The sequence below is a fragment of the Antrostomus carolinensis genome, unplaced genomic scaffold (genome assembly GCF_000700745.2).
Source record: "Antrostomus carolinensis isolate BGI_N321 unplaced genomic scaffold, ASM70074v2 scaffold30814, whole genome shotgun sequence".
Taxonomy (NCBI): Eukaryota; Metazoa; Chordata; class Aves; order Caprimulgiformes; family Caprimulgidae; genus Antrostomus; species Antrostomus carolinensis.
In genome coordinates, this window is record NW_010309201.1 from 568 (window position 1) to 25147 (window position 24580).

Consider the following 24580-nt stretch of genomic DNA (forward strand, 5'->3'; position numbering starts at 1 on the left):
CTTCATTTCTACATCGAGGTGCTTATGCTGAAGATCAGATACAATCAACATTGCAGATTAGAGTTTAAGATAGGTTTGAGTAATTTTAAATTGATTGGTGTTTAGCATAGATGTTCTGCAGACCCAGAGGTCAGTTTTGCATAGGTTGCATTGTGTGGAGCATCACTAATGCAGGATAAACTATAATAAGCACAGTACTTATAATAGTAAGCTAAGAGCAGACCTGGTGCGATAAGAGATTATGGTAGGTATTGTTCAAGTTGTGAATTAGATTTAGGAGCTGAACAGTTACAGCAGATCTGTCAGCTTTAGCCAAGGAAAGATTTGCCACTAAGGCATGTCACAAGGAGATACAGCAGCCTTTTAACAAGTTTACCCTATTTCTCCCTATTTCAGTATGCCAACCCTTATAGTTACCCTACCTGAAAGCTGCAACTTACATGGTTTTGGTTTGTGCATGCACTGGGGTAAGCAGCATTATTCTTGCAGGGACACCAAGAAGTTCTCTTCCATTGACCCAAATCATTGACCAAGCTTGTCAAGAGGCAGAAGCTTACAAGGATGCCGGAGTTGTAAGTTTTGATTTCGTTCTTCCTATGGCAGCATTTACACAAAGCTGCTTCTGCGTAGCCAGTATTTTACATTGGGTCTATAATCCATCAAGAGCATCTTAAATCACATGGTTTAGGAAGAATTTTAAATCCACATCTTTTATTTCAACATAGTAAGTAGGCCTTCTGGATTACAAATCCTAAAGTAAGTATCACATGTACCCAAAACAATTGAAAAAGCTTAGATTCAAATTGTGCCATTCAAGTTGCTTAAATTAGATTGCCATCAATTTCTAACAAGCAAGTCAATTTAAGGGAGGGGAAAAAAAAGGAAATTTGACTGCAACAGGGATGGTTACTGGCATTCTGGGTATCTGGCTATAGAATGCCTCATCATCTAGTCTGACAAGCTACTGTATTTTTAGCTCTGTACAACACTCTGGTTTCCTGCAGCCATTGAGGAACGCCATGTGCACGGTTGAGGCACTGCATGCCTCAGTCAGTTGTAGGGTGCAGGATCGCCCTACATTTGTGTTTGTACCAAAACAGCACAGATTATTCGGGGACTGAGAAAAAAATCTTAGGCCATTTTCTGCCCTCTTTAACCCTTCTATCCTGCCCCTGGCAGCAAGCATGCCTGCTTTGCACATCTACAAGAGAAGGCCTGAAAGGCCAGCCTCAGCCAGAGGCAACTGCTACTGACTGAATTGCCGTTGGAGCTGAAGTGGTGTAGTAATCTTCATAGGTCAGTAGATTTTAACAAGGTGTATGTCCTTTTGAAAGGTCAGGTAATGTTTTAAACATTTCATTGCACCTTCTCCTCGGGTGTTGATATGCTTTTTCTTTGACCTGCCTGCAGTATTTATGTACATTTTCTGGCATGGTAAGGTGATGTCTTAATGTCCAAGGTTTGAAAATGTCTTAAATGAACAAGTGGTCACTGCTCTGAACTGCTGTTTTCTGCAAAACTTTAATAAAGCCAGTTGAAACCTTTTTAATGGTATAAATTGGAAAGATACTTCAGACTGAACAAAATTGAATGTAAGAGCTTAGTCTAAATTACAGAAGACCGAGGTCAAAATGCAAGACAAGTTACACAGAATAGGTTAGGGGCAGAGCACTGGTAAGGCTAAGTTAGGAAAGAATCCTGAGAACAGAATTGTTGAAAGAGTAAACAGCAGTTGCAGAAGAATGATGTTTACATAGGCGGGCTTCAGTGCCTAGGAACCCAGATGAGCATGTGCAACATGTCCCCCGGTTAGAATAATCTCTAACTGCAGGTTGTACAGAATAAGTTTGCTTCCTTTTCATGCCTGTTGAAGGAGCAGGTGTACAATAGCTCTGTATTCTGTACTGTGACTTCATATTTTGTCTTTACAATCACACAGTTACAGTATCAACATGAGGTATAACATGATTTGATCTATATCAGAAGAGTCTCTGTCTTCCTGTGTTAGAGGAAGTGGTTAAGTGATGTGTAACCCTTAAAGCTATTGCTCCGCATCTTGGTGCTTGTTTACTCATTTCCCTGACATACTAATTACACATTGAAGCCTTTAGCAGCAGGGAGAAAACACCAAGTATACCTCAAGTTGAGGGAGGGTACAGAAGGAGTTACTTTCACTGCTGACATGCAAAAAAGCTGGATCAGTTTTAAGACAAGCTTTAAAGTCAGTAATAACACAAAATTTTAATTCGTGTTTTATACTTTATTGTCTTTTCTGCTGTTCCAGGTCTAACTGGTTTACCTTTTATCCTATTGCATTGAAGTCTCTGAACTTGAATATATTTTTAAACCTACCTCCCAGGTAGATAGATGAGGTGAATGCAATAATTTCTCTACACACTTGGACAAATTCAAGGCTTAAAGTTATGCTTAGTCTATTTCCTGTAGAAGTCACAAGAATATCAGTATACATTCCATACCAGTCTTCATTCTGAAGGTCTGTACATAATAGTGTTACAGCAATATGACAAACAAATCCTTTATTAATGCCATAAAGGTCAGAGACACTCAGGAGAGCTTCCATCAACTCCTTAAGGTTTCTTAACACTTTCTGCCATTCACTTGTTTAGTTTTTCCTGGTACTTTAAGAGAAATGCAAGTTTTCATGGTAGATATTTCAGGAGCTTCCTGGTTTTGCAGAGAGATCACCACCCTTCCAAACTAACTAACCTGTTTCTTTACTCGGAATATATTTAGGTTTCCCCCTCAGTACTCTGAGTGAACTGTTAACCTGTCTGTTTTCCTTGTGGAAAAAGAGCTAGAAACTTAAAGTTTTTTTTCCGTGGATGTTTCTACTGTCAGTATTTCCAAATGCTGCCTACAGCAGCCTTTAAGAAGATACGTAACCATCTTGCTGCTACTACACTTTTACATGTTGTCTCAAGTTGCTTCAATTGGTGTTAACATTTTAAAATAAAGTATATGGTCTTGCTCGCTCAATATGCGTCACACTTGGAAGTAAATCCTAGTATATTTGGAAAAAGGTGACTTGCGTGGCACATTAGCAGCTTAACATAATAAATATGAAAGATTTGTGATATTAGAGCACAGTAATGAAAACAAGTGAGTGCTCAGTTAGGAAGCCATCTGTGCTCAAAATGTATATGCTTTGTACTTCTGTGTTGCTAAACAATGAAATTCCCTAGACAAGATTTTATAAGCAGCAAGCTATAAGGCATTATGATCCCTTCAATTTGTATCTGTTTTTGTTTAAGAAAAATGCAAAACATATATTGAAGTTTTTATTTTATTAATTCCATTCAGCTTGGGTGATACCTACTTTGTAGCTAGAAAACAGAGCACAAGTCCCCTCTAATTTCATTGATATGGATCACTTTACTACGAGTTGCTGTTATCTAGCTGTAGCTACTTGAGTAGCTGACATTAAAGACAGTTAGAAATACATAAATAAAAGTATTTATTAAAAAAAAAATCCCAAAATTATAAAGATACATTGAGTCACAAATATTATGGTGCTTCTTACCACACAAAATTTTAGGTTTGCTTCTCTTGCCAGTGCTGCCTCTGGAGATGCATTCAATGCTGTTTTGATCCTTCTGATTCTTCTTTTATCTCTGTACCTGGAAGGGGAGTTACTAGTACATATTTTACATTGATGTTTAAAAAAAAAAAAGAAAAGTTTCAAGCCTATTACTCTTATAGGAAGAATGATAGTTGGAATTCAAATTACTTAGACTTTATTAACAGTTGAGAGGGAATAAACTAGTATTTCTGCATAGAAACATGTAGGTAATTATCACTTGGATTAGAGAGATTAACATTTCAAATCTTAGCTATATTACAGTAGAATAAAACAGCAGACAAACCTCCCTACAACTACCTCCCATGGTATATACATGTAGGAGAACCCAAGATATTTACTTACCTATGTTAAGATAGTAATCTCTTGCTCTGGAGGTAGACTTTTAAAATGAATTGCTAGGAAGCCACACTTAGGCACAGCAAATAAATGCTCTATAAAGACACCTGATTTCCTTTATAAGGGGCACATGACTGTGGTGCTGGGAAAGGCTCTTACTGTCTTAGTGTATACTTGAGCCTATATAATAACATGTAGGGTGCAACAGCTCCCTTTCTTCTTGGAGAAAAGAGCAGTTGTTTTAAGCTTGTAGAGGTTTGTATTAGCATGTGTGTGTTTGTAGGTAAAACCTTTCTGTTAGGGGAGACACTGGGGTTAAAGCTGCCTTAGGTAAAAGTTACATTAGGTAGATGCTGAGTTAAAGCTTGTCTGATTGTTATGCCTGTTGTGGTTTATAGGGTTGTGACTATTTTTTGAGGCTTTTTTGTGGTGATATGTGTGTGTGCACAACTGAAGTGTTTAAAGAGGTCATTTCTATAAGTGGAATAAAGCTAAAGAAATTATTTTTTTATATAATCAGAGAGCTATTTAAATGACCTATTTTCTAATAGCTAACTGATACAAGAGGTACTTTGCACATATGTAGCACTTCAGAAGTCATTCAAAGTAAAAAGGAAATATATTGTTTGAGAATTGCTAAAAATAAGGCTATTACATATGAGCAACACTTAAGGAACACAAATGGTATTTGCTAGAGTTTTATCTTGCACAATCCAAATAAATTCTGCTTTGGAGGGTGTAATGCAGTAACTGCTCCTATAGACTTCTAAACTATAAGCTTAAGATCCAAGAATTTTAATTCAGTGTAACTGTTTTCTTTCCACCATTTTAATTAGCTGTCTGATAGTACTGAAGTCTGTTTTATATACATATCAATTCAGTAAACACAGAAATCTGTGGTGTTATATTTTTGTATAAAAATATGAAAGAAAGCTTTGAGTTAATGCATCTGTAATTCAGCTCTCTGTATTGTAGAACATATGCTGTTCTTTTTTAATTAAACAAAACATAATATGCAAAAGAGCATAGTCTATCGGATGGTACCAAAATAATAACACATTTTTAAAGTAATACCAAAAATATTCATGGTAACTGTGGACCTTGAGGCCATAGGAAGAGACAGCTGCTGAAAAGTAAATATAGCAAGTTTGAGGCAGAAGAGAGAAATGTTGGAATCCTCCCATATGCCTGCATTTTGAACTGGAATTCAATCAGATACTTTTCGTGCACAAGTAATATGGCTAGAATTTTAAATTAATTTTTAAAGGAATTAATTCATTAATGTATTTAATGGAATGATTTGCTTTATGCAAATCCTGAGCTGTCACAATTAGTAGCAACTCACAGAAAGCTCAGTTTCACCGTGGAATTCCTGTGGAGTCCTGCCAGCCTGTTCTTCTGCTCCGGGTTTTGTGGACTCAAGGAATTACCTGGCTTTGAATGCTCATTGTATTCTTTGAGTTTGGTTTGTTTTGTTAAAATATTATAGTCTGACATTAATCCTTTTGCCACATACTGCTACTGACCGAGTTTGCATTCTCACATAGGCTAACCTAATATATTCATGTGTACAGAGGGCAAAAGGCTAAGGGATTTCTCTTTCTGTTGGTACTACAGAGGATTCAGTAGTTGTGTCTAAGGTAGAAGACCATTGGGTCAGTTCAGGTTAGTTGGAAGGTCAGTTTCTCTGACCTTCTTCCAGAGAAACTGACTAAAAGCTTGTGGGTTTTTAATTTCTGGAAATGCTGTGGGTTTTCTGAGGGCTGGTTGTTATCTTTGTCATATGGCTACCTCTTCTCACAGGTAGTGATGTGTGGATGTTAAATTGTACGTTGAATTGGATATAGAGACAAAATCGAGGACGGATGTTTTGGTTAGTTGTCATATCTGGTCTTTCTTCACCTAGTTGATGTTTTCTTGGACTGGAATTCTTTAATTAAATAAGCTGTCGAATGGCACCAAAGAGTACATAGGTCTAATGTTGGGGGCTTATAATAGTAGATCACTTTTTCCATTAATAGGTTGTGTTCTTTTGTTTCTAAGGTGGCATGTATTTTGTGTATTTAAATACTCAGCTGTAGGTCATTTGGTAAAGCAGCCGTACCCTGGCGCACTGAGCGCGTGTGGGTTGTGTGCTTGGACTGACCATATTGTTCCACCAGATGATTTCCATTCTCAGTTTCTCCCATTCTCCACGTTAGGTGTTCATTTATGATGTCTGTGGCTTAGCCTGTAATTCAGCCATTAAATGCTGACTGCATTTTATATACTGTCTTATCTTTTACTGCCAAAAGGGCTTCTACACTACAACAAAGATTAAAGAAGCGTTACATATGAAAGTTTTTTAAAAAGGAAACCTTTTTCTTCCCTTCCTGATTCACTGCATTATTATTAACCAAACTTCTTTGTTTAATCTCTAGTTGTATTTTTTCCCCCAAATGTTCTTCTTTCTATTCTGGTTCAGTTAGAATATCTTTGAAAGTAAAGCCTTCATTTTATAAAGGATTAAGATGTGTGATAAAACTCCAGAGAGAGTGGGATTTGTTTTCTATATATGCAATTAATTTGTCTATTAAACTTTTTGTGGTTTGAGATTGAAGCAGGTGAGAAATTACTAGCATATTTTAACATTCTCTCTGCAAATGCAAAACATCAGGCTTGCAATATGTTTCAAGGCTATACTTTAATTATTAGTCCTTGAAAAAATTATATATGATTTTCAGTTGTTGAAAACTTTTTGGTATATACTATACAATGATTTGAAAAGTATAAGGTACCAGATAATATACAAATATTTTAAATAATTTGCATAAATTATATCAACAGAGTATTTTATCATCACTCCATTGTTTGCTAAGCGTATGCCTGTGTGGAGCAAGAGGAATAGTAGATAATAAATAACAATAGCGGCCTGAATCCAGAATGGGACAAATATCAATAGTTAGTACTACGGTATTAGGCACATTACAAATAGGAACAATAATAGTCACACAAAAATTCCTTTCTTTATCCTAAATAACACTTATTTTCCTGACATTAATTGAATTGAAAATTGCCTTGATTATATCTAAATCCTCCGTTATCCAAACATACTCAATATCCTATATTCCACTTTGATAACTGAAGTTTGACTCGACACTATTTTTAATGAGGTATAAGATTTAACTCATTCCCCCATAGTTCACATTTTAGGATAGATCAAAGGAAACCTAATTGATGAATGTATAATTAAAATCACATTTATTTCTCTTCATGATTTCCCTGCAAATACCATGCTGTTGATGAAAGCGCTTCTATAAGTGGTTGTATGCATCAACACAATTTACTGTAGATAATCCTTCCTTTGAAGGGAAACCTTTAAACTTGTGTGTCTTTTAATAGAAAACAGTGTAATTGTAAACTAACCATGTTTAAGTTCCTTTTTTTCCCCAGTTTAATCATATTTCTTTCTAATGTTCTCCACAGGATGGCTTGATAGTAGAAAACATGCATGATCTTCCTTACACGGTGTGTCCTGGCCCTGAAGTAACGGCGGCAATGACAGTCATTAGTGCTGCAGTGAGACAAACCTGCCCCTGCCTCGCGCTGGGCGTCCAGATCCTCTGCGCCGCAAATCAACAGGCCATAGCAGTTGCTCTTGCTGCAGGTAATAGAAATGACTCCTCAGTTATTACTGTTGTTTGCTATGGCATTTACTCTCTGCAAATTATGCATTGTCCTAACATAGATACCATGAAAAATGAGACATGAAAAGCTCACTGTACCCTGAAAAAGTAGAAATTAGATTTTTGAGAAAGATGCCTCCTTGATTATAATAGATGATACTTGTGCACTGCTTCAGTTGGAGGCAGCTAAAAATCCCAAGGCTGCTGCTGCAGCTTTCTAGGTGAAACCTGTCTAAATATAATGATTAGTTTAAACCTACTCATGTCTAAAAGCTACCTTAGGTGTAACTCTATTTACTTCAGTTAAATTATATTTGAGGATCAGTTTAACCCACTGTGGTTAAGGATCCTGTTTCAACATCTAATTATATGTTGTTGCTACTGCTGTTACCTGTTAAAACTATGTTTTCATTGCCTTTTTTAATGAATGGATGGAATGAAGCTTTTTATATAATAACAAAAAATTGAGTGTACAGCTAGCCAAACTACTTCAAATTAAATTGCATTTGGGGGAATTAAATATAAATTAATCTATCTTTATTGCATGAATCCTAGACTTGCTAACCTTTTCTGCTACTGCTTGCTGAAGCAATTTTAGTTTTTCATATGTAACATTCTGTGCTTTAAAGATGGAGGCAGGTTTAATGTGGAAGGCTTATACTTCCTAAATACCTCATAATTTGGGGGTTAATGCTTGTTTTTGCCCAAATTGCATATGTGATTACAGTAAGGTTGCACATTTTGAATGTACAGATTTTGTAAACAGGCAGAATTTTCTAAGAATGCAAAACTGAAAGATGCTGATGTTAACTGAAAACCATACTTGAAGTGAAATAACAAAGGCTAACTTATCTGCAGTGGCAGTTTTAATTATGTTGAATATGTTCTAGAAGTCTTCAGTTCCCTTTTTTTCTTGGAGGAATTCATGTTGGTAGGTGTGTTTTGAACTCAGCTTTGCTTTGAGTGCTTTAAAATCAGAAGTTGCCATTTTCAAGGTATCTATCTACTTGACAAACTGACAAAACCTAATTTTTATTGCTGTAGTAGAATGTATATGAAAACCTAAAATAAAAATGGTATCAGAATCCAGTTTTATTTCTTAGGGATTGTATGCATGTAGGGTACTTGAGGTAGATAGGTGTTTGCAAAAATATTTACACATCTTACTTTTAAAAGCATTAGACTGTTAGTGAGTTATGCATCCTTTTAGGGGCAAAATTGATCACTAAATAAGGGATATAGTGCGGCAGTAATGTATTTCTCTTACTTTTCAGCAATAATTAATGAGAGGGAGAATTCCTGGAGGGCTTAGATTTTGCTCAGCTCTACTACTGTTCTGCCCTGTTTGCTCTGTAACTGGTGAACACCAGCTAGGAAGGGCCTGTGTTTAATGCATTTCATTGCACTTCTCCAAAATAATGATTGTCTCAGGTTTACTGAACAGGAAAGCAAAAAGAAAATAACTTTAAGCAAAACCATAGTAAAGTGAGTGCTACTTCGTAGGTAGCAAATCTTTGAGTAGTTATCTGTAGCAACTTAGTGACTTTAATGTCATTGTAGTTTTAATAGGTGGCTATTAATAAAGCAAACCCTATTTGCTTTCACTACAAAAAATACTTGCTGAAGGTGTTCTAGCAAAAAAGCATATGTAGCATCTCCTGCTACTATGCAGTGATTTCATTTTCCCTGTGGAAACTCCTATATTTGGTAGAAATAACCATTCCGAAGAGAACTGCACAGGGAAATTGTAAGTGGTGTTGGTCATGATTTTGTTTTGTAAAGGGAGGAAAAAAGTCAACAGGTTTACAATGTGACTATGAAGGAGCTCAACATCAGCGACATGTGGTTATGCTAATAAACATGTTGGGGGTAGCCAAATAGTAACAGATGAAACTACTGAATTTTCCTAGCATTTTGACAAAGTATTGGATAACTGTGAAAATAATGGTACTAAATCAGGGGATGAGGCATTTGAGAAGGTTGAGAATTTTTAATTTTTTTTTTCTTTAGGAAATATTTATTTATTCAGTTAGGCACCTAAAGGAAGGAATGCCAGCAAAGATGTGTTTGTGCTGGGTGCTTCAGCAAAGGTGTGGGGCAGTGGCAGGAAAACAGTGGGGGTTCTTGAGGAAAAAGGGAGTCACTGTGTCTTCACTCTTCTAACGGAAACAAACAGTTCCTCATATTATCAGAAAACAACTATTGAGCCAAAACAGTTGTTGCCAACATCCTCCCAGCTCCAAAAAGTTTTGCAGACTGTTACAGCGGTGCTAAATGCTGTTAATTCAGCACACCCACAGGTCCACCACAGGGGGTTGAAGGAGGTGGTTGCCCAAAGGCATCCATCTGTCAGGCCATGGCATCCTCCTGCCACGGGCCTGCGTTCCCTCTCTGTCTGCCCCACAAACCAGTGTCACCGTGTCTCATCTTTTGCTTTTGCCTTCAAGAGGTTATGTTGAAAAGTGCTGGATTTCCCTCTGTTCCTAAGGGCAGATATGGTAATGTTAGCTGACTCAAATTACCATCATTCTATACACAAATAGTGGGGGAGATTCATGTCACACCTTTCTTAATATTAAAGTCCTCTGCTGCTCAATTTTTATACTCTTCTAATGTAGGCACTTTAATTTGAAATACAGTAATGTCCCTAAGGAACTGTAGACTGTAAAACATAGAGACAATACAGAGCAGTACAGTTTTGTATTTATTTTTTTGAATGGAAGGCATCGTAATCTCAAATATGTCTCAGGAAAACAGCCCTTAATAGTTCATTTTAATGACATCCTCCAAAGACTGTATTATCTTCCTTCTTTCCTAAAATACTCTTTGAGGAGAAGCAAGTCAGAATTTGTTTGCTAGGGTTACTTTTCAATTGGTTCATTATTAACAGGTGCACCATGTGCTTTTTAGAGGTGTATAACTTCCTGTTTGTAGTTTCTGAATTAATTAACTACATCTGCTTGAGGTTGAAACAGAATGATCTATATAAGCAGGTTCTATGAGCATTTGTAGAGAAGATACAAATGCTCCCTTATTTATTTTTGTTTAGCCAATATTACTGGTTATCATTTCTCGGTGCTCAGGAATATCCACAATATGTTCACTAAGTCTGGGTCAGATTTAGGCATAGTGCTTGCTTTTTCTTACTTACTTATCAGTGTGTTTTGTTTCCTGAGGTTAACCATTGTGTTAATTTCATGTACTCATGTTGTTTGCTGTTAATCTTCCAGATTACATGGCTTTTCCTTTCTTGAAAGTTTGCTAATTATGAAGCACTAGTTATATTAGAGGGGATTGTTGTGTCTAAAGGAATTGCCCAAAAGCTTTCAGCTGCTGTTTGTGTTTTTCTTTGAATCAATGAGATGTTCTGCTTGGTTCTAATCTATCAGTGTAGGTCTTTGCAGAGAAGATGCAGAGCCTTTACAATACAGGGAGTATGTGTTAATGAGACTTCTTTATTTTGCACATTCTGATACTTTCTATTACCAATGTGTAGCAGTGATCGAGAAGAAATAAATAACTGGTCCATCATTAACCTAATGGAGACACAGTTAATGGTGAGAAGAAAGATTTCACGAAATATTGCCATTGTGAGATATTGGCCTGGCCATCTGCTGATCTTTGAGGCGTACAACAGTCACTATAGCTGTATCTCTGTAGTGATGCATGGGAATGCTTCTGATATTCCAGGTACCCTTCCCTGCTGTATCTTGACTCCACGGGGTGGAAAACCCAAGCACATGGGCCAGAGGCAAGTTATGCTCTTGTGTTCTGGCCAGAGCTTAGGTCTGGGTGCCTGGGAGCAAGGACTGTAGGGTCTGCTGTAGAGTGCAGCTTCCCTATGCCTGGGTAAGCCTGTGTTACACTCATCATGAATCAGGGCTCAGTTTTTAAGTTTATCTGACGGTTTTTCCTTTAAGGATCATCTTACTGAAATCCCATTTCTGAATCATGATGACACTGTTGGTAGCTGATTAAAGTGAGGCTTCATATCAGAAGATATCCCAGGTATCTCCATGTCTTTTACAAATACAGCTTTGCTGTCTGAGACCATTCCTTTCCCTCACCCACCAGCAGAGATAACCTCCATGGGAATTCACTTGCTACAGCCCATGACCCTGTTTAAGGTGGGACAGAATTGGGCAGAATTTTATACTGCTTTTTTTGCTTTTCTTTTTAACTGCCACCATTTACTCAAGCTGTGGTGATGGGAAGTGCAGCAGGGGTGTGCATGCCTTGGGAGCATCCGCAGGTGCTGTGGAGCAAGGCAGTGAGTGCCATGGGCTCTACTGCAAGGTCTGCTGGAGATGCTTCTTCCAGGCCTGCAGTTCATGCTGAGCATGGAAGGAGCAGCTGCAAGACGATGCCCTGAGTAGTAAAGCCTTTGCAGCAGAGAGGCTGTACACCTCTAGCATCAATAGCAGCCAAAGTTGATACTCTAAGTTTTAATTTTCAGCACAAAATCAGTCTTTCAGATTCTTTTTTGAATAGGAAGGCAAGAAGAGCTGGGAGCCAGGATTTACTGTGCATGTAAAACAAGATTTCACCAGTAAATTGTGACATCTTATCTTTGTGTAAAGGCAGAGATGTTTGCCTGAAGTCCAAAACTGAGCATCAACCAGGAGCTGCTGCCTTGCAGAGGCCAGATCCCATTTCTGTGAAAGCAGTAAATCCTAGCTCCCAGTTCCTTTTGCCTTCATGAGTAACTGAAGAAAGGAACATACCCAAGAAAGGCCTTCTCACTGGTTGCATCCAGTTCACTGTTTTGGGGTGTTAAAGTGCAGTGATATGTGCATTTAAGATAGATAAAGTAGTTTCCTCCATCAACTCAGTCTTGCAATATTTTCTCACCCAGCAAGAGAAGTGTTTCAGTCTGTCATTTTTTTTTCTTTTATGCATAAATTATCATGGAAAGGAAATAAAAAAAATAAAGCTTTTCTCTACAGTTGATAGACCTTGACAGCTGTTTAGGTGAAGCTGTTCAAGTAGGATTAAAGTAAGTGGAGTAACACTAACCTGAAAAAGAGACAAGCTCTAGTTCCATGAGCAGGCCCTGCAGTGGCTGGTTACTTGATTCCATGTTCCTAATACCATCTTGAAGTTCTGTTTATTAGGTTTCGTTGGAAATTTCCTGTTCTTGTTTTCAAACAATAACAAAATTTTTTTGTTCCCGTATAAGTCAGAAATGGGACTGTCTGTGAAGTATTCAATGGCTATTACTTTTCAACTTGCCAAATGCAAAAGTAAGCAATAATATCATTCTCACAATTTTATGAGCGTAAAAATGAATTCATTAGTGGAATCTGATTATGGCTTCATAAAGCAGAAGGGTAATGATTTGGTGCCTGCACCTATTACACTTGGTTAAAATTTGTATTTTTCATAACTCCAAAAAACCCAGATAGAGAGTGCAGCCTTGTTAAACTGAGTACAATCCTAATGTTTAGCAGAAAGTCTTAAATTATGAAGTTAAGGAAACACAAACCAAGCATCAGCACACATGTAAGCGGTGACTTCAGTAAATGAAATTACTCTATGAATAGCCACAGTCTTGATTTAGACATTATTATTGCTATGGAAGTGTAACATATCTCTGGACTCATTGATAGTCTTACAATTAGAAAAGTAATTTTTCTTACTTGACTCTGAATTGTACTGTAAACTGGGATGATTTAAATAGAACCTATAGCTCTTGTTCCTCAAAATCTCAGCCTAGCTATTTGCACTGTTTATTACCCAATGTCTACTAACACCTGTAACTAGTGGCACACTCTTGTCTTTGGACCCTGAGAGAACTCCATGCTTTTCAGCCGCTAATCTCTAGGCACAGGACAGCTTGCATTTGATTTGGCATCCATCTGTGATGCTTCTTGTTAGCTGGAGTCTGTGTTGCTAAGCAATATGGGCTCTTCTCTATCAGGCATAAACTGCTGTTTCTGCAACTTCAGGGCTTTTGGAATGCAGCTGAAATGTGAAAATAAACAGGCACCTTGTCATTTGGTAAATACTTTTAAAGGTTGTTTATGTTTATATTTGAAATGTACTAAGGTGAGGTCTGTGTTTCCTAAGCAGTTCTCTGGTGGGTGGGATCGTGTTCTTGATGGCTGCTTTCACATGCGTTGGTTTCCTTGATATGGTGTCACCTCTAATTGAATGTGCAGCTGACTCCAAAGCTGGAGCAGCAGCAGGGCCTCAGAAGGGCTTGGAAGAGACCTCTGAAGCAAACTGGAAGAACAGCAAAAGCTGCACATGAGTGCAGAGTTTTTATGTGTATGTTAAGTGACAGGTGAAATAAACTTCAAGGCTATGAAAGACTGGAGAGAAGAGGGGAAATACAGTGAGGGAGTCAGAATTCAATCTTGTGCTTCATAGGTGTGGGCTTGTTACACCATGGACCAAAGCTTCAGTATTTCAACACAGAGGTATTTCAGGGCTGTGTAGGGGGTCCCTGAGTGTAGGTGAATGGTCTGTGTGAAGTCATTCCTATCTGTAATATTCCTCTTCAGTGTCCATCCCACAAAACCTTCCTAGTGCAAAAAATGAATGAATATGGTGGAAACCATGTTGCTAAGACATGGTGAAGTTGATGGCCAGAGTAAGTTCAGTGTGGAGTGGAAAATGTTTCACTCTTCCCAAACCTTATCTTTTTGTACCTTTGGCACAGCTCTAGAAGTAATCTGTTGTTGTGGTGCTGTGTAGAAAACACAAGCTACATTCAGACAGCATCAAACAGGCTGTGTTTTCTTGCCTAATTTCCTAAAGAAAGAAGACTTAAATCTGTTCCTCTGTCTGTGTCCATGTTCTTGATGCTTTTTGACCTGATGGCCAACTTCAAGCATATTTAACAGGGGAATAGACGTTGGGAAAGAAGTAATACAATGAAAGACTATCTGTAAAGAGGGGAGAGACCCAAGTAGAGACCCAAGTAATGACCCTTTTTGGAGAGCAGACACATTGTTAGGATAAAGGAGCTGGGTTTTGACCTACCTGCTCCTTTGTCAGCGTGTGCCCTCTGGCATATCATTGGAAGAGTCAGGGCAGGGTGTGCAGCTGCCTGTTCTGAGCCACAGGAACAAACTGATAGGGGCTGAGGAAGAGAAGGGAACCATGGGGATAGGGAGAAATCTGGTGGGCTCTCTGGGAGAGGTGGGAGCTGGAGGTAGCGACATAGAAAGAAGCTGGAGAGAGTATGGATGAACATAAAGCATGTAAACCAAATATGTAGAGAAGCAAGGTTGGTTAGTCCCAGAGCATATGGAATAACTTGTGTTGGGATTGATTAAGAGGGGTGGTAAGGTGGGGTTTTGTTTGGTTTCAGTATTTCTGGTTTTCAGCCTTCAGTTTTAGCTAGGATATTGCTAATTTTTTAATTTTTTTTTTCTTTAGGTCTTGATTTTATCCGGGCTGAAGGGTTTGTGTTTTCTCATGTTGCTGATGAAGGGATTATAAATGCCTGTGCAGGTAACCTGCTACGATACAGAAAACAAGTTGGAGCAGAGAACATCCAGATTTTCGCTGATATTAAAAAGAAACATAGGTAAATACAAACAATATCTTATGTAAATATGAATGTAATAATCTTACATTTTTCTCCATTTTCTGAATTTTTGTTTTAATGCCTGTTTAATGTCAGGAAAGTTTGATATAGGGAGAACTTTATTGTTCAAGCAAGGTCTTGCCATGCTATTAGTGGATACATTTAAAAATAAATTTGCACCTGTAAGCTGCAGGTTGCTGCATCTGTGAAGTCTGCAGTTGTTTAACCTTCAGGATTTATAAATGTAGACTGTAAAAGTTTTGCATCTGATAGTTGAGATTTTGTATACTTGTGTATTTGCCTATTATGTTTAAAGAAATCTTGTTTCTGGAGGCTAGGCATCCAAGGTTATTTTTAGTTATGCAAGCAGTTGCCATATAAAAGCATCCAAATCATAATATTTTGGCATTTAAAAAAGCTACTCTCTTTTTTTCTCCTTCCCGCCAGTAATACTAGTTTCTTCTGTTTAAATCACTACTGTCTATGTACAGATTATGTTCTATGATTATCAAACAGAAAGAATTTATGACAGATGAATCCAGTTTCTTTTCTGCTTATACTTTATCATAACTGTCACATGGTACTTTCAGCTATTTAGATGTCATTCTTTGTTATTTTTTTTTCCCAGAAGAACTGCTGAAATGTTATGTATTATACATGCTAAATAACCTAATTAAAATGTTTGTGTGTAGTATGTGAGTAATCATGAGAATAACCAAGTCTGGAAGATCTTAAGTACCTAATAAACAGTTAATAAAATTCACAATGGAAAGGAAACAATGCAGTGTTGTCAAATTAAGCTTTTTAGGTCCTTTGAGTGGTTTCTTTCTAATAATTTCTTCCTATATATGTATGTATATATATAAAAATATATTGCATTAGACTTTTTTGTATAAAATTGATTGCATCATGTGATTTTCTTTTTCTTTGTCTTGACAATTGATGAATTGATATTTGGATTATACTTCCTGTTGTTCAAAGGAATTGCTTTTTAAGAAAAGAGGTTTGTGTTTCAGGCGGATTCATAAGCTGAGAAGGAAATGTTAAAGGACTTGTTGGTTGGGTTTTTTATGTAGAAAAATATGCCTGCCACTGATGGCTGCTAGCCTCCTGTTCTTTAAATGTGGAGAAACTATTTTTGTAATCTGCTTGCTGTGTTAAAGGTACCCTCCATGTGCTAGTTTTAGGGTGCCTACTCCTCTTAAGCCCTGTTTTAACCTCATGGTATGTATTGGGTGCTTAGGCCTGCCTTTTGGCAGCTGCAGAAAGGGAATTGGTGAACTTCCTTTTGCATCCATCTCCATGCGTGGAACGCAGTGCACATGGCCCCCACCAAGAGCATTGTCCATCCAGGCTGATCCAGGAAAGAGGCTGGCTCCATCACCACTCATCAGTGCAAGATGTTGGCCACAGCCATTGTTTTCTACTTAAATGGAAGTAGAGAAACAACAAAGTCAGGTGTTAAACCAGCAATGGCTGGAGTTCTTTCAATGTTTAGAACCGTTTAAATTAAAAGCTGCTATTGCTATGGATTTCAGACAAAGCGCGTCACCCGTATATCAGAGGTTGCTGTTGAAACGCTAGGTTGCGGGTAATTGATGTTTGTAACTGCTGCATAAGATGATTCCTGTGATCATATCATAGATAATAACTGTACTTTCTGTTAGTTGGACTTTATGAAATGAAGGGGAGGATGTTAATTCTGTTCTAGGCAACAGAACCTGATTTATGAGTGACTGCACATCCACAACTCCCACTTGAAGTCAGAGAGCTGTGTGTACTCAACGCTTCTGAAATACAGGTGCTGGATGTGTAAGCAGCTGTCTCAATTGACACTTGGTAGTTCACATGTAGCAATCACTCTTCAGAGACAGGAGACCCAGAGCAATAGACCGATCAATTATGGTTCCCTGATGGAAAAGGTTGGGTTTTTCCCCTCTTGTTCATATTGCAATTTTACTTCCCAATTTAAAACAGGACACTTGCCCTCTCTCACAAAGCCTGCCTTTAGTTGTTTTGACAGCAGGGAAGATGAAGAAATGCAGTCTAAACATTCAACAAGATGGATAACAAATGTGTGTGCCGACAGTAACCACAGGGTATGTTCCTGCTGTTTACAGTGCTCACGCTCTGACTGCAGATGTCAGCGTGGCCGAGACCGCTTCGGCTGCTGAGCTCTTTCTGGCTGATGGGGTTGTACTGACTGGCACGGCTACCGGATTGCCCGCAGATCCTCAGGAGCTGAAAGGTGAGAGCTGTCATATGAAGGTTGGACAGCAAACAGGCAGTGAATCAACTTCTGGATTAATGTAGAAAGAAATCTATTTATCCACTGTTCCTTGAGGAAGAAAATAAACTCTTCCTGTAGGGTTTGATTTGATACAGCAGAACTAATGTGATTGAGGTGATACTCAGACTAGCTGTCGCATGTTTCTAAACAATTTGATAGGACAAAAATGAAAATTATGTCAAGCTTTTATAACATTCTGAGGCTTAAATGAAAAAAAAAGTAAAAAATATATGTAGAATATGTAAAAAAAGACCATTCCATTTCTAAAAAGTCTTAATATAAGAAAAAGCTACTGTATAGCCTTATTAGAAAACTAACTATAAATCTTTCCATTGAAGAGTTAAGCATTTTTATCTTTTTATCTATGAAAAAGGAAGTCCTGCAAGAAAAGAGGCATTTTGATAAGGCAACATTCAAAACAGGAGTAGCAAGGAAAATACTGGTTAGAAGATTTTCAGAAAGAGTACAAGTTTGTTGTTAGATAGAAAGATATTACATCAAAATAATTTTTAAGTGGTGTGGACTTTTTATCAAGGGAGAATCATTTGACCTATGAGCTCTAACCTCTGCAAAAGTTTTATGATTCTTCATATTTTTATATTGGCATAAGTTTGGGCTGCTTTCATGGAAATTGCTCCCATGCTAGAATTAGTTATATCGTAGGGGCATTTGGTTTCCATCACTAATTTGGGTTTAAATTAATGGCTTGAATTTGAGGGTCTCAGTATATAAAAAATACGTATTTTTTTTTTTAGTTTTTCTTTTTGCTGGCATGCTTAAACTTAGCATGTTTTGAAGTTCCAGTGCAGAGTGAATTGTATTCAACTTATGTTAGCTGACGAGGGTGAAAGCCATACTTTACTTGCCATAGATACCTGGACTTCAAACATCTTTTAAAATACTATGAAATCATTCAGGGTTTGACCTGTATCATACATGCTTAACAGCATTTAAAATGAACATTGAACTTGTCAAAATGGAGTTTTATTTCATACATATTAAACTTTTTGTCAATCAGTTACTATGCTTCAGTCACCAATGTTAAAAAGAAAATGATGATTTGATGTGAATATCGAACTCTTGAATTAGTTGGGTTTAGTACAGTAAACTAGAAATGATATATGGAACAGGTGGCCCTGAAAGCTTGGCTTATGTTCAAGACTACAGAATTTCCTCAATCTAGAGCTCCATCGCTGCCTGCAATTAATGTCTCCATCACTCTTAATGCAGATTAAATAATTTCTTAAAAATTTATAATTTTAGGGCAAAATCCTATGTTAAATTCTGCTTTCACATATGCATGTGCAACCTCCAGTGATTTCCTGCATCAGAGAGCAAAACCTGACCTCTAGGCCCATAGGTTTTTTATCACAGGACTCCAACCAGACAGCACCATGGCTTCTGCTCTTCTTTCATGTGAACAAACATGTCAAGTCTCCATCGTCTTCTCTTTCTAGGTCCAAAGAACAACATGAATCAGAGTTGGCAGCTGTAATGAAATCCGCACATTAATTCTGTGTTTGGATTTCTGCTATGAAAGCAAGAATCTGTGGATCACAGATTTATTTTACTTAAGTCACAGGATTTTGGATGTTAGCAGCCCCTCTTATAAGAAGTATGTTGGCTTAAAGCAGTTAAGAGAAGAACTTAAATCAATATTCCAGGGTATAAGGAAATGACAAATTAGGCATATCTATGTCAGCAGATTCTTAAAAGGAATCAGATATACAGTCTGCAAAGTTGGTGTTGATGTGAGTGAAATTTTGCATTTCACAAATTTATGCAGCCCTGGAAGTGCTATATTATGATGATACACACAATTGGGCACCTTTCATCACACTGCAAAGCATCCCTTGAAAGCAGAACCAAGAGACAGATGAGATTTTTGTCATGTCTTTTTTCAGCTTTGTTGTGCAGTAATACAGAAGTGTCTTTGCCTTTGTGTCTCTGTGTTGAATTGACCGATTTGTGATCGGGTGTGGGAAATGAGTGTTTCCCTGTCAAGCCAGAGAACTGTGTTCAGTGGGGTTTTGTTTGCTTGCAGTTTGTGTTGCTGCTTTCTTGTAGACAACCATCAGCATCGCTCCTCGCAGCGGCTGGCAAGCTTTGCTCTGGGGCTCTCTGGGCATACCAGGCACTAGTGATTGATGGAGTACAAGGTCTAAATATCAGACTTCAGGTTATTAAAAAGCAGAAATTATAGCTGAGCATTTTGAATTACAATTAATTATTTTGATAAACCATCTTTTCATTTAAGAGGTTATAAAAGTTTGTTCCAGTTTGCTACATTGTGAAACATTCTTTGGTTGGAGGGTGAATCTATCATGTTTTCTCTTTGGGTATAACTGCTGAAATACCTGCTTCCCATCCAGGCTGTATTTTAAGTGCTAAAAGCTTTGTATAATGACTGCTTAGTTATCTGTGTGAACAAAGCAAATGGCCTCAGCTGAGTAACCATTGGAAAATGGGGTACATTATGAAACTCAACAGCTGGCTGTGACTGCCACCTCCTTAGTTTTTGTTCATAAAAGGGGCATCAAGACTGATTCACCCTCTCACCTCTTGATGGTACTTTTAGGTCAAAATAAAGGCTGCTGCCTTTGCAGTAACCTCATAGGAATAAACAGGAGATGTGAGTCTCTGATCTGTACTTTTTGTAAGCCCTAGATTTAATGACAAAGTCCTTTGAATTAAAAAAATAAAATGTATTAGAGTGGAGTGTTACCATAAACAGTGTTGTGTACGGTACTACACACTGCAGTGATTACTGCATATGAAAAAGCTGTTAAAGAAAAGTAGTGGAGCAAGTTATTGGCACAGTGGTGCTTATTTCTGCACTGCTCTTCACCATTGTTTTCAAGCTAGGAGCATTTGGCCTTTATTTCATGCAACTTGTGCATACCATAGTTCAAATGCTTTCATTGTGCTTTGCAACCAAGCACTATTTAATTTGATTTTATTAAAGACATGTCTGCAGATGTACTGTCACAAGAAAGATCACAGTGCCCTCTAGTTACAGTTCACTGAAATAGAAATGTGCAAGTGGTGTAAACTTTAGGATCTTGTTACTGTAACATCACAAAATTGTCTCCTTTTCTCTTTGTGTCAAAAAAAATCAGAAGAAAGCTGAGAGAGATTTAAGGCAAAACTCTGTTTAGAGACATCTTGACAGTGACAGAACATTGCCATGCAAAAGCATATCTCACTGCTGTTGCTTTATTTTCCTTTACGAGCTAGAATTTGTATTAACACAGCCAACAGACAAATCACTTTCTAGTAATCAACTTGAGGCCTTGATGTGCTTGGAAATGACTTAAAAGTAGCATCTGTAGCATACTTCATTAGGTAAACCAGTCTCCTTGCAGACCAAGCACTCCCATTGCCATTCTTCACATTGTCAGTCTGAATACATCTGCAGCACAGGAGATGTATGTGGACTCCACATGTTATGTGTGGATCACAGCAGGAGCTGGATACCTTGCTACTTTGGAGAACTTTGGTGTTTTTTATAGTTTCACAGCAGACTCAAGTGTCACTGGTTTTTACTCTTTGCCTGGTAGAGCTAAACTATTGTCTTACACCCATGTGATCATGCTCTTTTTTAATTATTTGGCTCTTCATTTTAACTGTGGATGTGAAATAATTGTAAAACAACTACCTGCTAATGTGCCCTACACACTTGTCATAAAAACAAATATTGACTTGGAATGCAGTTCCTCTGGGGATATGGTAAAGTACTGTTACACAAATCTCCAATCAGTTGTAGCACCTTAAATATGCATTGGTGTCCATGTATAGCAGGTACATGTCTAAGAGCATGTAGGTACTATAAAAAGTAAATTTCTGATTTTTCTAGAACAGGATTTCAGTAATAATGCTTAAATAAATAACTAAAATTTAATTATTTTGTTGCTGTAAGCAGGATGATTATAAGAATATAAAATATACATAGAAATAACTATAGTTTTAATCATATATGCATGATTCATCTGATTTGTTTAAAATTTTCAATAAGGGCTGTGTGGAATTGTTTTATTTTTGTGTTAAAACTGTAAGAATGAGTTATTGTTCTTAGATGGCAAAATGGTAGGGCATGTGACCTAAGAAGAGATTCAAGAGCATTTTAATTGATCCCCTTTCTTCAGTGAAGTAGGAAGGTGATAAATAATTAGTCTTCCCTGAAGCATAATTAATAAGTTGGGCTTCTGATGAAATTCCATTTAAACAGTGTTTTGAAGCAGACTTTTACATGTTGCATATATGCTTTTCCTAGTTACCTCAACCTCTAACCATCTGACATCAGCTTATCACTAATTAAAGCCATTTATATGTTTGTAAGGGTCAGAAATAATGCCCCACAACATTCCTTTAAGTAAGGGATAAAGCATCCAGTCTTATAAGTGATTCTTAGGATGGTCAATTTGAAATGAAAGGATGATAATGCTTAGTAATTCTTGAACTGGGATTTTTATTTTTTTTTTTTTTTTTTCCCCCAGAGCTAGTACTACCCCAAGTTCTGCAGAAAATACTCTAATAACATTTTATTTATCTGTGGGTAAACTTTCCATGATCTAAGCAGCCATCCCCTTTTGTTTATTCTAAAAAAAAATGTGAACTACAGTAACTGAGCCATAGATCAGTTTCTGCACAGTCAGGTCTGTCAGAATCCATGCATTTCACAGTGAACATGATCACCTGAACCCTGGACTGAAATCCACCCCTGTATGTGAGGAATGAAATGATTCTGTAATATTTTGAGCCTTGTTTTGATATTTTTTTTTGTTTCTCTTTTTGGAACCAGGTAAAGGGTCAGATAATTAACACACAATGCATATAGGAAAAAATAATTGACTTTTTTGTTCCATTGCCATTTGTAGAAAGAGAAGTAGTCTCTATCAGTACTATCTTTTGCTTTCTGGTAAACTAGCTGGAGCTATCACTGTAGACTGTATTACCACTGCTTGCTTTCCTGCTTCTGAGTCCCTGAAATTTATCACGAAGTAGAGACTATGTTCCTTTTCCATTCCCTGTGAATAAGATCCTTCTTGTTTCTTCACTGAAGATCTTCTACTAGTTGTCAACATAGCATAAATTCAGGAAGGAGACCTGGCAGAAATACACACCAGTTCAACTACCATTATTGTGATTTAAACTGATGACTGAAGAATTGTAATGAGCACAGGTCTGCTGAGTAGTTCTGCCATTGTAATGATCTCGCCAGACTTGCAAAAAAGAATCTGAGCAGATCCAATTAATAGAAACAAAAATGGCATCTTATTCTTATAGCTGTATTTTGATTACTTTGTGGAAAGACAGGGAGAAGTGATTATTCATGTCTTAAGGTAAAGGGAATTGAGAACATAGCTAAGACTCCACGTGGGACATGGAAGCCCACATGATCACTCCAGCATCAGTAAATCCTTTGTCAAGGCAATGGATCTGATTTGCCTGGAATCTATACTGGGTGCTACTGCAAGATGGTAGTAAATGACAGCTCCTTTCCATGTATGTGCAGGACCTCAAGCACAGCTGAGCCTCTAAGTGTGATGGTAACAGTCACAGTAAGTAAAGGGTCTGGTCCTGCTGTGCAAACACTTCCTGCATCCAGCATCTCTTGTTACGAGGGATGTGGAATAAAAATTAATTTATGACAGAATATAGTAAAATGCAGTACACTGTCTGCCAGCCAATTCAACTTATTCTTGCTTAAATTTTGTCTCTTGAGAATAAAGAGGGATACAGGTATGGTACCAAGACCCAACTTTCATATCTTCCATAGCACTGAAACCATCCTCTAATATGTGGCCAGGAATACTCTTCTGCAGCGTTTCATACAACAGAATGCAAAATAAAATAAAAGGGAGATTTTTTTAACAGCTGTTCAGAGATAAAGGTGCTTTTTCTAAGGAAGTTGTTTTGTTCTATAGTAAAAGTAAGAAACACAATGATGATGAGTTTCTTGATACTCACCTTTATTATTGAAAACCTGTGCAAATTAGTCTTGATAGAGTTTCAAAGATGGGACTCAACCCTAATTTTGTTTTTCTTCTCTTCAGAGGTTAAACGTGCTGTGAAGGTTCCTGTGCTGATTGGGTCTGGAGTGACTCTGGATAATGTGAGGAATTACTTGGATGCAAACGCTCTAATAATTGGTTCGTATTTCAAGAAAGAAGGTTACTGGGCAAATGGTGTTGATCCTGACCGAGTAAAGAAGTTTATGGAACACATAAGTAAACTGAGAGAATGAGTTTGTCGGCAAACAGTATTTTTTTGTGTGTGTGTATAAGTGCAGTATGATATATCGTACAGAATTAGTGCACAAATGTGTGCTTGAATGGCTAATAACATTAAATGAAAACACACATCATCTCCATAACTAGCTGGGAAATGTGGTGACATCTTACAATAAACTGGTACTCTGATGTTTGTTTCTAGGCAGTACATTTCTGTGGCACTCAAAGCCATCACCAATGCAAAACCAACTCCCTGAAGGCTTGTGTAGTATATTTTCTCCTCTAAGTAAAATGCTCATGGAGTTTAAGGATTTGTAGTAAATGTTCATCACAGGTGAGCTGAGTTTTCTTTTGCTATGAGTACAATAGGATGCCCTAAGTTTACAGCTGAGAGTATTGTAAATTGGACAAGTTAATTAGTCTTTCAGTTTCCCCATCTGTAAAATGATGATAATAGTACCAACATCACACGGGGGTTGTAAGACATAATAAATGAAAGAATGTACAGCACTTTCATCTCTTCAAATGAAGGGCTCTATTAAAGTTCAAGATCATTATTTTTTCATTAGAATTGTGCATTTATTACAAAAAAGTAGTAATTGTATATGATACAAAAACTTAAGATAATTGGGACATTTATTTACTTACGATACTTATTATAGAATAAATGTAAATATTTAATTACATTTTAAGTAGAATTGGAATTTAGTCAAAATGTTTTTTCAAAACCTGGAAATTTTAATAAAGGTTTATTGTTATTTTTCAGCAAGCTCCTACAGTATTGTACCTCTCCAGACTAGTATTAGTGATGTTAAAAACTGCCAGGTTCCTTCCAATACACAAGGTGTAATTATGATGGAAACCTTTCTACCAAAGCTGACAGGTAAACACAGATTTTCATTTTTCCTGTAAAATGTA

The 24580-nt window shown here is 37.3% G+C and overlaps 1 protein-coding gene across 1 annotated transcript; it reads left to right on the top strand.

Annotated features, from left to right (window-relative positions):
• Positions 1 to 337: 337 nt before the first annotated feature.
• On the top strand, positions 338 to 24348 carry LOC104519924 (uncharacterized protein F13E9.13, mitochondrial). Its single transcript, XM_010166047.2, is given in 6 exon segments — positions 338 to 424; positions 426 to 572; positions 7403 to 7583; positions 14989 to 15139; positions 17260 to 17387; positions 23486 to 24348. Coding segments are annotated over 6 exon segments (885 nt in total). The 3' UTR covers positions 23677 to 24348.
• The last annotated feature ends 232 nt before the right edge of the window (positions 24349 to 24580 follow it).